Genomic DNA, 15,703 nt, shown 5'->3' with positions numbered 1-15,703 from the left:
AGAATCGAGACGACCTAAATCATATAAGCTGGAACTGCCGTCTCAGTAACGGGTGCAATAAATCCAACTACTAACAGATTAAATACATTTAGAAAAATATAATTTTATTTATGTTTGTGTGGCATAAGATTAATCAACCAATCAATGTACATGCACAAACACAGGTATTGAAACAAACCATTCTGAAAAGCAACCTCCAATAATGATGGGCATGGTTTAGAGTGGTTCTGAGCAAACATGAATTTGTAGTTTTATATTCAGCTCACTTTAAGCTTGTTCAGTAAACAAATTTTAACGCATTAGCTCAAATTCTTCTCCTTTTGAAGTCCAGTCAACTCACAGAATAACACTGATTAATTGGTTTAGTTTTTTTTAACAGTGTATCACAGAGGACACAGACATGAAAGAATACACACACAATTAGGACACCACACACACACACACACACACACACACACACACACACACACACACACACACACACACACACACACACACACACACACACACACACACACACACACACACACACACACACACAAACACACACACACACACTGGAGGGGTGTATCTGGTGGCAGATGGGGAGCAGTCTGGTACCTTGGCAGCAGAAGAGAGAACCCACATTTCTCTACCAGAATCAGTGGACACACTCACGGACATGGGGAAGAGAGAGAAGGAGAAGAGGAACCTGCACTTTGTCATTGTGCCCTGTACCGGACAAATACAATACAGTCAGCAGCATCTCAAACCAAATCAAATGTTATTTGTCACATGCGCCGAGGGGTGAAAGTATAATTCATTTATTCCCGGTACGGGACCTCCTATATGTGCATCCGGAAAGTATTCAGACCCCTTGACTTTATCTACATTTTGTTACGTCAGACTTTATTCTAAAATGGATTAAATTAATGTTTTACCTCATCAATCTACACACAATACCCAATAATGACAAAGCAAAAAAATGAGAAATACCTTATTTACATAAGTATTCAGACCCTGTTCTATGAGACTCGAAATTGAGCTCAGGTGCATCCTGTTTCCATTGATCATCCTTGAGATGTTTCTACAACTTGATTGGAGTCCACCTGTGGTACATTGAATTGATTGGACATGATTTGGAAAGCCACACACCTGTCTATATAAGATCCCACAGTTGACAGTGCATGTCAGAGCAAAAACCAAGCCAACCAAGCCAGGTACCAAAAAATGTCTGCAGCGTTGAAGGTCCCCAAGAACACAGTGGCCTCCATCATTCTTAAATGGAAGAAGTTTGGGAACACCAAGACTCTTCCTAGAGCTGGCCGCTCGGCCAAACTGAGCAATCGGGAGAGAAGGGCCTTGGTCAGGGAAGTGATGGTCACTCTGACAGAGTTCCAGAGTATTCCACCAGTCAGGCCTTTATGGTAGAGTGGCCAAACGGAAGCCACTCCTCGGTAAAAGGCACATGACAGCCCTCTTGGAGTTTGCCAAAAGGCACCTAAATTACTTGTTTCTTGTTTCTCATGGTCTGATGAAACCAAGATTGAACTCTTTGGCCTGAATGCTAAGCGTCACATCTGGAGGAAACCTGGCACATTTCCTACGGTGAAGGATGGTGGTGGAGACTAGTCAGGATCAAGGGAAAGATTCATGGAGCAAAGTACAGAGAAATCCTTGATGAAAAACACTCTCAGGACCTCAGACTGGGGTGAAGGTTCACCTTCCAACAGGACAACGACCATAACCACACAGCCAAGACAACGCAGGAGCGGCTTCGGGACAAGTCTCTGAATGTCCTCGAGCGGCCCAGCCAGAGCCCGTACATGAATCCGATCTAACATCTCTGGAGACACCTGAAAATAGCTGGGCAGCGACGCTCCCCACCCAACCTGACAGAGCTTGAGAGGATCTGCAGAGAAAAATGGGATAAACTCTCCAAATACAGGTGTGCCAAGCTTGTAGCGTTATATCCAAGAAACAAGAGGCTGTAATCGCTGCCAAAGGTGCTTCAACAAAGTACTGAGTAAAGGGTTTGAATACTTATGTAAATGTAATATTTCAGTTTTTTATTTATTTATACATTTTGCAGAAAATTAAAAAAACTGGTTTGGCTATGTCATTATGGGGTATTTTGTGTAGATTGATGAGGAAAAAAGCATTTGACACATCTTAGAATGAGGCTGTAACGTAACAAAATCAACTGGTGGAAAAAGTCAGCTGGTCTGAATACTTTCCGAATGCACTGTATAGAATCCCTATTAATTGATTCAATGTATTACCATTTATTTGTATTACCATCAACCAGTCCTGATGTCAAACAATCACTTCAAAGTGCTCCTTTACTGGGCTACCCGCGCACGTTCATCCACTTGCAACTTATAGTACCATCAGAAATGATTCATAAACCTTGACTTATTACACATCTTGTTGTGTTACAGCCTGCATTCCAAACGGATAATATATTTATTTCTCACCCATCTACACACAATAACCCATAATGACACAATGTGCAAACATGTTTTTGGACATTTTTGCAAAGGTATTCTAAAATTAAATATAGAAATATCACATTTATGTAAGTCTTCACACAAGGTTAGAATAACCTTTGGCAGCGATTACAGCTGTGAGTCTTTCTGGGTAAATCTCTAAGGGCTTTGCACACCAGGATTGTACAATATTTACATGTTATTTTTGTTTCAATTATTGAGTTTTAGGTTATTATCCTGCTGAAAGGTGCATTTTCCCCCCGTGTTTGGTGGAAAGCAGACTCTATGGTTTTGCCTGTGCTTAGCTCTATTCCATTTCTTTTTGTCCTCAAAAACTCCCTAGTTCTTGCCAATGACAAGCATATCCATAACATGATGCAGCCACCACCATTCTGGAAGGCGAAGGTTCACCTTCCAACAGGATAACTACCCTTTGGGGCGGCAGGTAGCCTAGTGGTTAAAGCACTGGGCCAGTAACCGAAAGGTTGCTAGATCGAATCCCTGAGCTGACGAGGTAAAAATCTGTCATTCTGCCCCTGAACAAGGCAGATAACCCACAGTTATCATTGTAAATTAAATTTGTTCTTAACTGACTTGCCTGGTTAAATTAAAAAAAGTATTGAAAATATGAAGAGTGGTACTCAGTGATGTGTCCTATTAGATTTTCCCCAAACATAATGCTTTGTACTCGGGACATAATGTTCATAATTTCTTTGCCACATTTTGTGCAGTGTCTTATTGCAAACAGAATGCATTTTTTTGAATATTTTTATTCTGCACAGGCTTCCTTCTTTTCACTCTGTCATTTAGGATAGTATTGTGGAGTAACTACAATGTTGTTAATCCATCCTCAGTTTTCTCTTATCACAGCCATTAAACTCTAACTAATTTGGTGAAAGCCCTGAGCAGTTTCCTTCCTCTTAGAGAAGGACGGATGTATCTTTGTAGTGACTGGGTGTATTGATACACCATCCAAAGTGTAATTAATAACTTCACCATCCTCAAAGGGATATTCAATGTCTGCTTTTTTACCCATCTACTGTACCAGTAAGTGCCCTTCTTTGCGAGGCATTGGAAAATCTCCTAGGTCTTTGTGGTTGAATCTGTGTTTGAAATTTGCTGTTTGACTGGGGACCTTACAGATAATTGTACACTACATATACAAAAGTATGTTGACACCCCTTCAAATTAGTGGATTCGGCTAGTTCAGCCACACCCGTTGCTGACAGATGCATAAAATTGAGCACACCACCATGCAATCTCCATATAAAACATTGGCAGCAGAATGCCCTTACTGAAGAGCTCAGTGACTTTCAACGCGGCACAGTCATAGGATGCCACCTTTTCAACAAGTCAGTTCATTCAATTTCTGCCCTGCTAGAGCTTCCCCGGTCAACTGCAATTGCTGTGATTGTGAAGTGGAAACGTCTAGGAGCAACAACAGCTCAGCCATGAAGTGGTAGGACACACAAGCTCACAGAATGGGACCACCGAGTGCTGTAGCGCGTAGCGTGTAAAAATTGTCTGTCCTCGGTTGCAACACTCACTACCGAGTTCCAAACTGCCTCTGGAAGCAACGTCAGCAGTGATAAATCACACTTCACCATCCAGCAGTCCGACGGATGCATCTGGGCGTGGCGGATGCCAGAAGAACGCTAGCTGCCCCAATGCATAGTACCAACTGTAAAGTTTGGTGGAGAACTCACATACTTTTGGTCATGTTGTGTATGTGTGGAGTACAGAGCTGAGGTAGTCATTCAAAAATCATTTTAAACACTATTATTGCACACAGAATGAGTCCATGCAACATATTATGCGACTTGTTAAGCACATTTTTACTCCTGAACTTATTTAGGCTTGCCATTCCAAAAGGGGTTGAATACTTATTGACTCAAGACATATCAGATTTTAATTTTGTATTCATTTGTAAACATTTCTTAAAACGTAATTCCACTTTGACATTATGAGGTATTGAGTATAGGCTAGTGACACAAAATCTCAATGAACTCAATTTAAAATTCAGGATGTAACACAACAAGATCTGGAAAAAGTCAAAGGGTGTGAATACTTTCTGAAGGCTCTCCAAACAGTGGTGAATGGAAAGTGACATCTGTTACACCAAACACCCAAAAATTTAATGACATTTGGCGATTGTCATTAGGCCAGAATGAATGAATCCGTTGTTGTCCGCGTGCATCTAGAAGTTGACCACTCATCTCTGCCTTGGCAAAATGTTTGTGTTCTCGTAGAATGACATCGCATTTTGGAGCGTAGGCTTTACCACAAATTTTTCATGTGTCTGAAATGTGGTAATTATAAAAAGTGGTGTAATAGCCTACAGTTTTCTTGTCATTTTGTTTTAATTATTTTGATATGATCATGTTTTACCGATACGGCCTACCCCCACTATATATTTTGTAGGGACGCCGTACCAAACCGTATCAATTTACTTTCACCCCTGTATGCGCCGAATACAACTGGTGAAAACTGCTGTGAAATGCTTGCTTACGAGCTCGTCCCAACAATACAGAGTGTAAAATAGTAACACAAGAGGAATAAAATACAGTACACAAGAATGGAGCTACAGTGGGGAGAACAAGTATTTGATACACTGCCGATTTTGCAGGTTTTCCTACTTACAAAGCATGTAGAGGTCTGTAATTTTTATCATAGGTATATTGCCTGTGGATATTGCCTGTAATCCATGTTTTTTAATTTGGATCTATTCTTATAGTCACAGTGGGGACGACATCGTCTATGCACTTATTGATGAAGCCTGTGACTGCTGTGGTAAACTCCTCACTGCTATCGGATGAATCTCAGAACACATCGCAATCTGTACTAGCCAAACAGTCTTGTAGCCGTGCGTCTTCTATATTCAACCCCTTCCGTATTGAGGGCATCACTGGTACATCACTTGTTTCTAACACGGAAGCAGGAGAATGGAGTCATGGTCAGATTTGCCAAAAAGAGGACGAGGGAGGGCCTTGTATGCATTTCTGTGGGTAGAATAAAGTGGCGCATGGAACGTGTTGGTAGAAGTGAGAGAGGACGGTTTTAAGTCTTCCTGGGTTAAAGTCTCCGCTCACTAGAAACACTGCCTCTGGGTGAGCGGTTTCTTTAATGTTTATGGCCCCAGTTTACAGTTTGCTGAGTGCCAGAGTGGTGTTGGCTTATGGAGGGATCTAGACAACTGTGATAATTACGGATAAGGTCTTTTGGTGGATAAAAGGCTGCTGCTTACCATGTGGTATATTATATCAGGTGAGTGAAAGCTTGAGATTTCCTTCACACTTGAAGCAGCATGCCAGTTGTTATTTACGAAAAACCACACTCCGCCTCCTTTCGACTTCCCCGAGGCCGCCTTCCGATCCTGCCGCTGCATGGACAATCCACGAGTACTACGTGCGTATTATCATCATCCAACCACGTTTCAGTAAGACATATAATATGGCAGCTTTTCAAGTCTCTCTGATAGGAGACTCTCGAACGAAGCTCATCCATCTTATTCTCCAGTGACTGGACATTTGCCAGTAGAACATAGGGGAGCGGCGTTCTGTTTTCTCATTGCAACCAATTTCCCCACCTCGTCTCCCGCGTCTACACCAGCTGCGTTTTGGTAGCCCCTGGAACAATGAATAAGGTTCGGTATGAACAGTGGAACAGCTGAGTCGTATTTGAAGTTGAAATCGAGGTTCGTAACTGTTGATCTGATGTCCAGAAGTGCTTGGTGGTCATGTGTGATAATAGTATACACTTTCTTTTAAGATAAACACGATTAAAGACACTATATAGTAAAGTTGGGGTCGAACTAGTAAGATGTCGCCCTTCTTTGTCGGTGCCACCGTCATGAGGTGTTGCTGTATCTCTCAACTCTCTCTCTCTCCCTCTCACTATGTGCGTGCATAGATGTGTGCATCTTAAAGAGAATATTTTTGGGGTTGGGGACTGGGGCTTGTAGTCTGTAAATGTGATTGGCAATTGGTGGCCCTAGTGTAATGTTGTAACGGTGGGAGGAGGTTTCGTAGAAAGCAGCAAGATTAGTGTTAATCACACTGGTATTCCCCAAGGAGATTCTGAATAGACAATGACAGAGACATGGTAGGTCTGCAGACCACCCCCTTCATCCCCCGACCCGGACAACTACGCCCTCAGCGATCCCTCTATGACGTTTAGACCAGGACTCCTCAACTCTGGGTCCATCTAGGATCAGGTCCCCTCTGTCAATGTATTCATTATGATCAGCATTTCCACTCTGAGACTCTGTTGGTTTTCATTATAACCACTTACTTTCATTGACAAGACTCCATTAAATGGCTGTGGCTATTTGAATTATTCCTGATAACTATTCCGCAGAGAAGTCGTAGAGCTATTACCCATCTGCCTGCACTGTTTTTAGGTTGAAAGGTGCTGTAGTAAGATGCCACACCAGACTCATTAATTGGCTGCTAATGTCTGTCTCAGACTCATTAGTCAGCTTTTAATGTCTGTCAGATGTTATCTGTCCACTGGCAGCGGGAGAGATGGATCACATGACTCGAGTCAGTGGCTTCAGTAATAAAGGGAGCACAGGTTGCCAAATTGGACAGGTGGCTACACCAGGATGGCGTGAGAGAGGGAGATAAAAAGAGGGACTAGGCGTTTCTGTATACACTGAGTGTACAAAATGTTAAGAACACCTTCCTAATATTGAGTTGCACCCCACCCTTTTTGCCCTCGGAACAGCCTCAATTCGTCGGGACATAGACTCCACAGGGATGCTTCCCACAGTTGTGTCAAGTTGGCTGGTGGCAATTCTTGACACAAACTGGTGCTCCTCGCACCTACTACCATACCTGTTCAAAGGCACTAAAGTATTTTGTCTTGCCCATTCACCCACTGAATGGTACACATACACAATCATTGTCTCAATGCTTAAAAATCCTTCTTTAACCTGTCTCTACACTGACTGAAGTGGATTTAACAAGTGACATCAATAAGGGATCATAGCTTTCACCTGGCCTGTCTGTCATGGAAAGAGCATGTGTTCTTAATGTTTTGTATACTCAGTGTATGCTATTTTACACTGGGGGGACTGCCACCTCTCTACCAGTACCAGTGGGCATGCAAACTTGCATGCACGTACACACACAAAACACACACACCAGGGTTACCGTGGGAATGCCTCTGGCATTGCGTTGGTCAATGAGGTGATGCATTTAAATGGAAATCCTGAAAGAAATGTAAACCCTGGCTGTGTGTGTGTGTGTATGTGCGTGCGTGCATGCGACTGTGTGCGTGTGCTTGTGTGTCTAAACCCTGTCTCTCTCCTCCCAGTCACACACACATTAGGGTACGGTTGGCTGGCTATTAAAGACACCCCACGGCCACTCCCCCTGTGTAAGACCAGGCGAGATTAGCCTGTTCTATTACCACACTAATCTAGTGACCAAAAGACCACAATGACACCCTACAGAGAGCGGGAGAGAGAGAGCGCGAGAGACAGAGGGGAGAATTTTTTTATTTAAGCATTCATTCTAACAGCGATTCCATTCTCTTAACATGGTTTCTTCAGTGGCAGCCTGCGTAGACAGACGGACAGATTAAGAACGGGTGTCTATCTTCGTGCTCCGGTCTCCCTCAAACTCTATTAGAGTGGGCGAGTGGGTGCACATGTATCTATAGGACAGAGTGTGTTTTGTGAGAGAGGGTGTAGTCTGTGGGAGAGAGGAGTGTGTCTAACACCCTTGACGGGATCAACTCTTCAAAAAGACTGTCCCAGCATATCTGCCCCACACCCCTAACCCACAGGGCAGCTTGGTGTTGGTGTGTGTGTGTTTGTGTGTCTCTCTGATCCTATGCAAAACCCTGGTGTAGAATGTCTGAGTATCCAAGGTGATTTGCCTGTTGTCTCCAGCTGGCAAGGATTTTATTTAATCCAAAATCAAATATCCCTGATTTGAATGTGAAATTGAGGTTTGGTTTTGTGCAAGTACGTGTCGTTGCTAAAGTGACATATCTGTGTTGTACAGATATGTGGATGTCCTTCACCTATGCTGTCCATGTGTGTGCCCGAAGTTCTCTCCTGCTGTGTGTGTGTCACAGTGTGTGTGTGTGTGACACACTGTGTATGCGTTTCTCCGTGTGTGTTTAGCAGATGGCTCTCTCCACACCACTGAACGTTTTAACAGAATGCCTCCCAGCACCCTTCACTTTAATCCACCTGGCTTTGTTGCCGGTCAGACCACACCAGTGCACACACTTCCCTTAGTTACACACACACACACATCGAACACACACTTCCCAGTCGCACACACTCTGCCGCATCTGCGTCAAAAAGAAGCTCAGACAGAAATTACCCATTTGTCAATTTCATTATTCCTATTTTACAATGTACAACCTAGATAATAAGAAGACTATAAATAGAATGAAATCCTTTATGTACCTGATTGTATTTCCAAACAGTAACATTTACAAAGACATGTAATACCTAGAGTATATGTTAATCATTGACTCGATAAAACTAGCTAATACCGTTGTTAATGTGTTCATCCTAAATAAAACGCCATTAAGAGCTTGGCACACATACATTCTATCACAAAACGCTCCCCTGCCCATATTTCTGTCTTTGAATATCCCAAACTGGTCCTCAAAGACAAGCACACACACCAGGGTTGAGGTCAATTCCATTTCAATTCCAGTCTATTCAGAAAGTAAACCAAATTCTAATTTAAAATTTTACTGATTGAAAAGCATTGGAAGAGAATCGGAGTTGCAATGTCATTGTATTTTCTGAATTGACTGGAATTGAAATGGAATTGACCCTAACCCTAACCCTGACACACACACACACACACACACACAGTGATGCTTCAGAACTACACTTTATCAGCTCGTCCATTACATTTTTCTCGACTTCCAGACATTCAATTTGTCCTGTTTTTATTTGTTGAACTATGCTTCACTATTAACTTACAAGTCCTTGTTGGTGAATATTTGTAGCACTCATTAGTCCTTGTCTACAAAGCTCAATGGATGGATTACTTCTTAGTGGGAATGGGAGCTGGAGTCCTTCTGGTATAAAGAGAAATGGGTAGTGTAGTCCTGAGATGCATATGAGGCAAACTGGAGGTGTCTATTCCATTTTGAAATGTGTACGGGAGAGAAAACAGTTTCTAAACTGAAAACAAAGGCACCACTCTGAACGAGCTACAGACACGTTTCGCGCATGACAAGTCGGGATGACACAAAATCATCAACATGTACAAAATAAAAATAAAAATCAGGAGCAGATGAAACGTTATTTACACGGACACGTATGTACAAAAAGTAAACAAAAAAGGGACAACATGTCTCGTTGTTTCCTCAGTGTTGCAGTGAAACCATCTTCAGCAGCTTCTTCAGCCTCAGGTCAAACCTCAGGTCATAGTTCAAGGGTCAAAGTTTATAGGGTTTATAAAAGTGCTGCTTTTCTCTCTTCCATTCATATTTTCTGTTGTAGTTTTTTGTATGTTGATGTAATTCCTTGTGAAAATATCATTCTAAAGTGCATGGATGAGGTAAATAAAATTCATTAAAAACAAATTGTTTTAGTTTTGTATCCATTCACTGGCTCAGACGGGAACCATGCTGTCTGGCATCTGTTCCTGTATTTGTTGCATGTGGGACAGCAATACCTGCTGCACACTGGCAAGGATCTGGTCCTGGTGTGATGGTGTGATAATTCCTATACTGGTCATGTCCCTGTAAACATGGAATAATTCAATTAGACATGTTCAGAGTTAAGAAGACCATGAGTACCCAAACAGAAAGGCAGAGAGAGAGAGAGACAGAGAGAGAGAGAGACAGACAGACAGAGACAGAGAGACACAGACAGAGAGAGACAGAGACAGAGAGAGAGAGAGAGAGAGAGAGAGCGGGGGGGAATAGAGGGAGAGAAATAGAGAGCCATAGTGATATATATAGAGAGGGGGGGGGGGGTTAGAGATACAGAGAGAGAGACTCACTGATGTGTGAGGGTTAGCAGAGAAATAGACAGAGCCATAATGATATATATAGAGGGGGGGGGGGGGGGGGTTAGAGAGAGACTCACTGATGTGTGAGGGTTAGCAGGCTGTCAGGGCTGGTGTATCCAGCAGTAGTGAGCGTGTCTCTATACATGCCCATCCCTATAGCTTGGAGACAGTCCTCTGCTGACCACACTGACACAAACTCTGGGCCTACTACAGGCTCCAACAGACTGGGAACAGGTCTGCACAGAGAGATACAGACAGAGGATGAGATAGTTATGGGGAGTGAACGTTATGCTGGAAAAACACATTGAAAGAGCTTGCAATGAGAGACATCGTGTCCCGTGTGTGTACCTGTCTCCCCCTGTCCTCAGAGTGGTGGTCGGGTTGCGGATGAGTTTATCCAGCATGTTGAGGATCTGTGTGAAGCTGGGTCTGTGTGTTCTCTCTGTCTGCCAGCAGTCTAACATCAGCTGGTGTAGACACACAGGACAGTCCATTGGAGGGGGCAGACGGTAACCCTCGTCTATTGCTTTTATCACCTGGACAGAGAGGGAGGGAGAGAGACGTTTGTAATGTCTTTCTTCTTTTGGAACTTTTGTGAGTAACGTTTACTGTTCATTTTTACTGATTATTTCACTTTTGTTTACTAAGGGAAAATGGCGGCGGAAGAAACGGCAGCATTTTTACGGGCGCCCAACCAATTGTGCTATTATGTGTTTTTTTTCACGTTATTTGTAACTTCTTTTGTACATAATGTTTCTGCAACCGTATCTTACGGCAAAAAAAGAGCCTCTGGATATCAGGACAGCGATCACTCACCTCGGATTAGACTGAGCTTCTGGATATCAGGACAGCGATCACTCACCTCGGATTAGACTGAGCTTCTGGATATCAGGACAGCGATCACTCACCTCGGATTAGACTGAGCTTCTGGATATCAGGACAGCGATCACTCACCTCGGATTAGACTGAGCTTCTGGATATCAGGACAGCGATCACTCACCTCGGATTAGACTGAGCTTCTGGATATCAGGACAGCGATCACTCACCTCGGATTAGACTGAGCTTCTGGATATCAGGACAGCGATCACTCACCTCGGATTAGACTGAGCTTCTGGATATCAGGACAGCGATCACTCACCTCGGATTAGACTGAGCTTCTGGATATCAGGACAGCGATCACTCACCTCGGATTAGACTGAGCTTCTGGATATCAGGACAGCGATCACTCACCTCGGATTAGACTGAGCTTCTGGATATCAGGACAGCGATCACTCACCTCGGATTAGACTGAGCTTCTGGATATCAGGACAGCGATCACTCACCTCGGATTAGACTGAGCTTCTGGATATCAGGACAGCGATCACTCACCTCGGATTAGACTGAGCTTCTGGATATCAGGACAGCGATCACTCACCTCGGATTAGACTGAGCTTCTGGATATCAGGACAGCGATCACTCACCTCGGATTAGACTGAGCTTCTGGATATCAGGACAGCGATCACTCACCTCGGATTAGACTGAGCTTCTGGATATCAGGACAGCGATCACTCACCTCGGATTAGACTGAGCTTCTGGATATCAGGACAGCGATCACTCACCTCGGATTAGACTGAGCTTCTGGATATCAGGACAGCGATCACTCACCTCGGATTAGACTGAGCTTCTGGATATCAGGACAGCGATCACTCACCTCGGATTAGACTGAGCTTCTGGATATCAGGACAGCGATCACTCACCTCGGATTAGACTGAGCTTCTGGATATCAGGACAGCGATCACTCACCTCGGATTAGACTGAGCTTCTGGATATCAGGACAGCGATCACTCACCTCGGATTAGACTGAGCTTCTGGATATCAGGACAGCGATCACTCACCTCGGATTAGACTGAGCTTCTGGATATCAGGACAGCGATCACTCACCTCGGATTAGACTGAGCTTCTGGATATCAGGACAGCGATCACTCACCTCGGATTAGACTGAGCTTCTGGATATCAGGACAGCGATCACTCACCTCGGATTAGACTGAGCTTCTGGATATCAGGACAGCGATCACTCACCTCGGATTAGACTGAGCTTCTGGATATCAGGACAGCGATCACTCACCTCGGATTAGACTGAGCTTCTGGATATCAGGACAGCGATCACTCACCTCGGATTAGACTGAGCTTCTGGGTATCAGGACAGCGATCACTCACCTCGGATTAGACCAAGATGTTTTCTACAGCAAGGACGACGCACAAGACATTCTCTAAACACCCCACAAGACATTCTCCAAACACCCGACAGGACCAACATCACCGTTATTTGCAAGAGGAAGCGACGCAGGTACAGAGGACAAAGAGCCGGATGCCTGGTCAGGACCCGGAGAAGGCGAGTGGGAAAGCTGCCGTTACCGTCAATACTACTCGCCAACGTGCAATCATTGGACAATAAATTAGACGAGGTACGAGCACGAATATCCCACCAACGGGACATAAAAAACGGTAATATCCTATGTTTCACGGAATCGTGGTTGAATGACGACATTGATATTCTGCTAGCGGGAAATACGCTGCACCGGCAAGATAGAACACCACACGGTGAAACGGGGGGGGGGGGGGGGTCTGTGCATATTTGTAAACAACAGCTGGTGCACGAAATCTAAGGAAGTCTCTAGATTTTGCTCGCCTGAAGTATTGTGATAAATTGCAGGCCACACTACTTGCCTAGAGAGTTTAAAGCTATACTTTTCGTGGCTGTTTATTTACCACCACAGACAGATGCTGGCACTAAGACCCGCACTCAGTCAGCTGTATAAGGAAATAAGCAAACAGGAAACCACCCACCCAGAGGCGGCGCTCCTAGTGGCCGGAGACTTTAATGCAGGGCAACTTAAATCAGTTCAACCAAATTTCTAAAATGTGTAAAATGTGCAACCAGAGGGAAAAAAATTCTAGATCACCTGTACTCCCCACATAGACGCGTACAAAGCGCTCCCTCGCCCTCCATTTGGTAAATCCTACCACAACTCTATCCTCCTGAATCCTGCTTACAAGCTAAAATGAAAGCAGGAAGCACCAGTGACTTGGTCTATAAAAAAATGGTCAGATGAAGCAGAAACAGGACTGTTTTGATATCACAGACTGAAACATGTTCCGGGACTAAGACTGAATCATACTACACTGGCTCCGACGCTCGTCTTATGTGGCAGGGATTGCAAACTATTACAGACTACAAAGGGAAGCACAGCCGCGAGCTGCCCAGTGACACGAGCCTACCAGACGAGCTAAATCACTTCTATGCTCGCTTCGAGACATGCATGAGAGCATCAGCTGTTCCGGAGGACTGTGTGATCACGCTCTCCATAGCCGACGTGAGAAAGACCTTTAAACAGGTCAACTTACACAAGGCTGCGGGGTTGAGAGCAGCAAGTTCCTAGGTGTTCACATCAACAACAAACTAGAATGGTCCAAACACACCAAGACAGGCGTGAAGAGGGCACCCCCCCCAGGAAACTAAAAAGATTTGGCATGGGTCCTGAGATCCTCAAAAGGTTCTACAGCTGCAACATCGAGAGCATCCTGACTGGTTGCATCACTGCCTGGTATGGCAACTGCTCGGCCTCTGACCGCAGGGCACTACAGAGGGTAGAACGTACTGCCCAGTACATCACTGGGGTTAAGCTGCCTGCCATCCAGGACCTCTACACCAGGCGGTGTCAGAGGAAGGCCCGACAAATTGTCAAAGATTCCAGCCACCCCAGTCAGACTGTTCTCTCTACTACCGCATGGCAAGCGGTACCGGAGTGCCAAGTCTAGGACAAAAAGGCTTCTCAACAGTTTTTACCCCCAAGCCATAAGACTCCTGAACAGGTAATCAAATGGCTACTATTTGCATTTCTGTGCCCTCCCCAACCCCTCTTTTTACGCTGCTGCTACTCTCTGTTTATCATATATGCATGGTCACTTTAACTATACATTCATGTACATACTACCTCAATTGGGCCGACCAACCAGTGCTCCCGCTCATTGGCTAACTGGGCTATCTGCATCTCCTTTTTTACACTACTGCTACTCTCTGTTCATCATATATGCATAGTCACTTTAACCATATCTACATGTACATACTACCTCAATCAGCCTGACTAACCGGTGTCTGTATGTAGCCTCGCTACTGTTATATAGCCTGTCTTTTTACTGTTGTTTAATTTCTTTACTTACCTATTGTTCACCGAATACCTTTTTTGCACTATTGGTTAGAGCCCGTAAGTAAGCATTTCACTGTAAGGTCTACAACTGTTGTATTCGGTGCACGTGACAAATAAACTTTGATTTGATTTGATCTAGTTCACTTGCTTTGGCAATGTTAAACATATGTTTCCCGTGCCAATAAAGCCCTTGAAATTTAATTGAGAGAGAACAGGGTATAGAGAAAGAGGGTAAGAAAGCATGTTTAACTAACTTTGTCTACAGTGAATACATTTGCAAACATTTCTAAAAACCTGTTGTCACTTTGCCATTGTGGGGTAGCGTAACAAAATATGCAAAAAGTGGGCTCTGAACACTTTCCAAATGCACTGTAACCGTCTAACTTTGCTTCAGTCCACATGGAAAATATTCCACGTTCAGGGGGAAATCCAGGTTTGAGTTATTACATAGAAAACGCACTTACATCCTGGTTACTCATGTCCCAATATGGTCTCTCTCCATAGGACATCACCTCCCACATGACCACGCCATAGCTCCAGGTGTCAGAGGATGGGGTGAACTTCCTGTAGGCGATGGCCTCTGGAGAGGTCCATCTGATGGGGATCTTCCCCCCTGGAGAGTGGTACGTCCCAGTCACCTCCTGTAACACATGGGAAAAGAATGTTATTTGAATCCACAGTCTAGCATTAAGGACCCATAGTTCAAAGGTGAGTGATCTTACACTCATTGAAACATGAACTTATCTCACATACTAAATCATTACCCCAGAGTAATAGGCATGTTAGTGTTCTATGTTCTCCCCTGTGTTCTTACCCGTGTGGTGTAGGCATTCTCAGGGTCCTCTTGGAGTACTCGGGACAGGCCAAAGTCAGACACCTTACACACCAGGTTGCTGTTGACCAGGATGTTGCGGGCAGCCAGGTCTCGGTGAACGTAGCTCATGTCAGACAGGTACTTCATGCCCGACGCGATGCCACGCAGCTTGCCCACCAACTGGATCACGGTGAAATGACCATCGTGTTTCTAATGGAGAGAGAGAGACTTTAGAACACG

The 15,703-nt window shown here is 44.2% G+C and overlaps 1 protein-coding gene across 1 annotated transcript in view; it reads right to left on the bottom strand.

Annotated features, from left to right (window-relative positions):
* Positions 1-10,060: 10,060 nt before the first annotated feature.
* The window catches only part of LOC120020606 (ephrin type-A receptor 4-like), a 28,653-nt gene continuing 23,010 nt past the window's right edge, over positions 10,061-15,703 (bottom strand). The window contains exons 15-19 of the mRNA XM_038964312.1: positions 15,464-15,673; positions 15,114-15,290; positions 10,811-10,998; positions 10,540-10,698; positions 10,061-10,190 (exon numbers count right to left, since the gene is read on the bottom strand). Coding sequence (XP_038820240.1) covers positions 10,061-10,190; positions 10,540-10,698; positions 10,811-10,998; positions 15,114-15,290; positions 15,464-15,673 — 864 coding nt within the window. The remainder of the gene's footprint in view (positions 10,191-10,539; positions 10,699-10,810; positions 10,999-15,113; positions 15,291-15,463; positions 15,674-15,703) is intronic.

Source organism: Salvelinus namaycush, chromosome 25, assembly GCF_016432855.1.
Source record: "Salvelinus namaycush isolate Seneca chromosome 25, SaNama_1.0, whole genome shotgun sequence".
NCBI lineage: Eukaryota > Metazoa > Chordata > Actinopteri > Salmoniformes > Salmonidae > Salvelinus > Salvelinus namaycush.
Note: the sequence above shows the minus strand (reverse complement) of the source record. Positions and strands in the feature narration are given on the sequence as shown.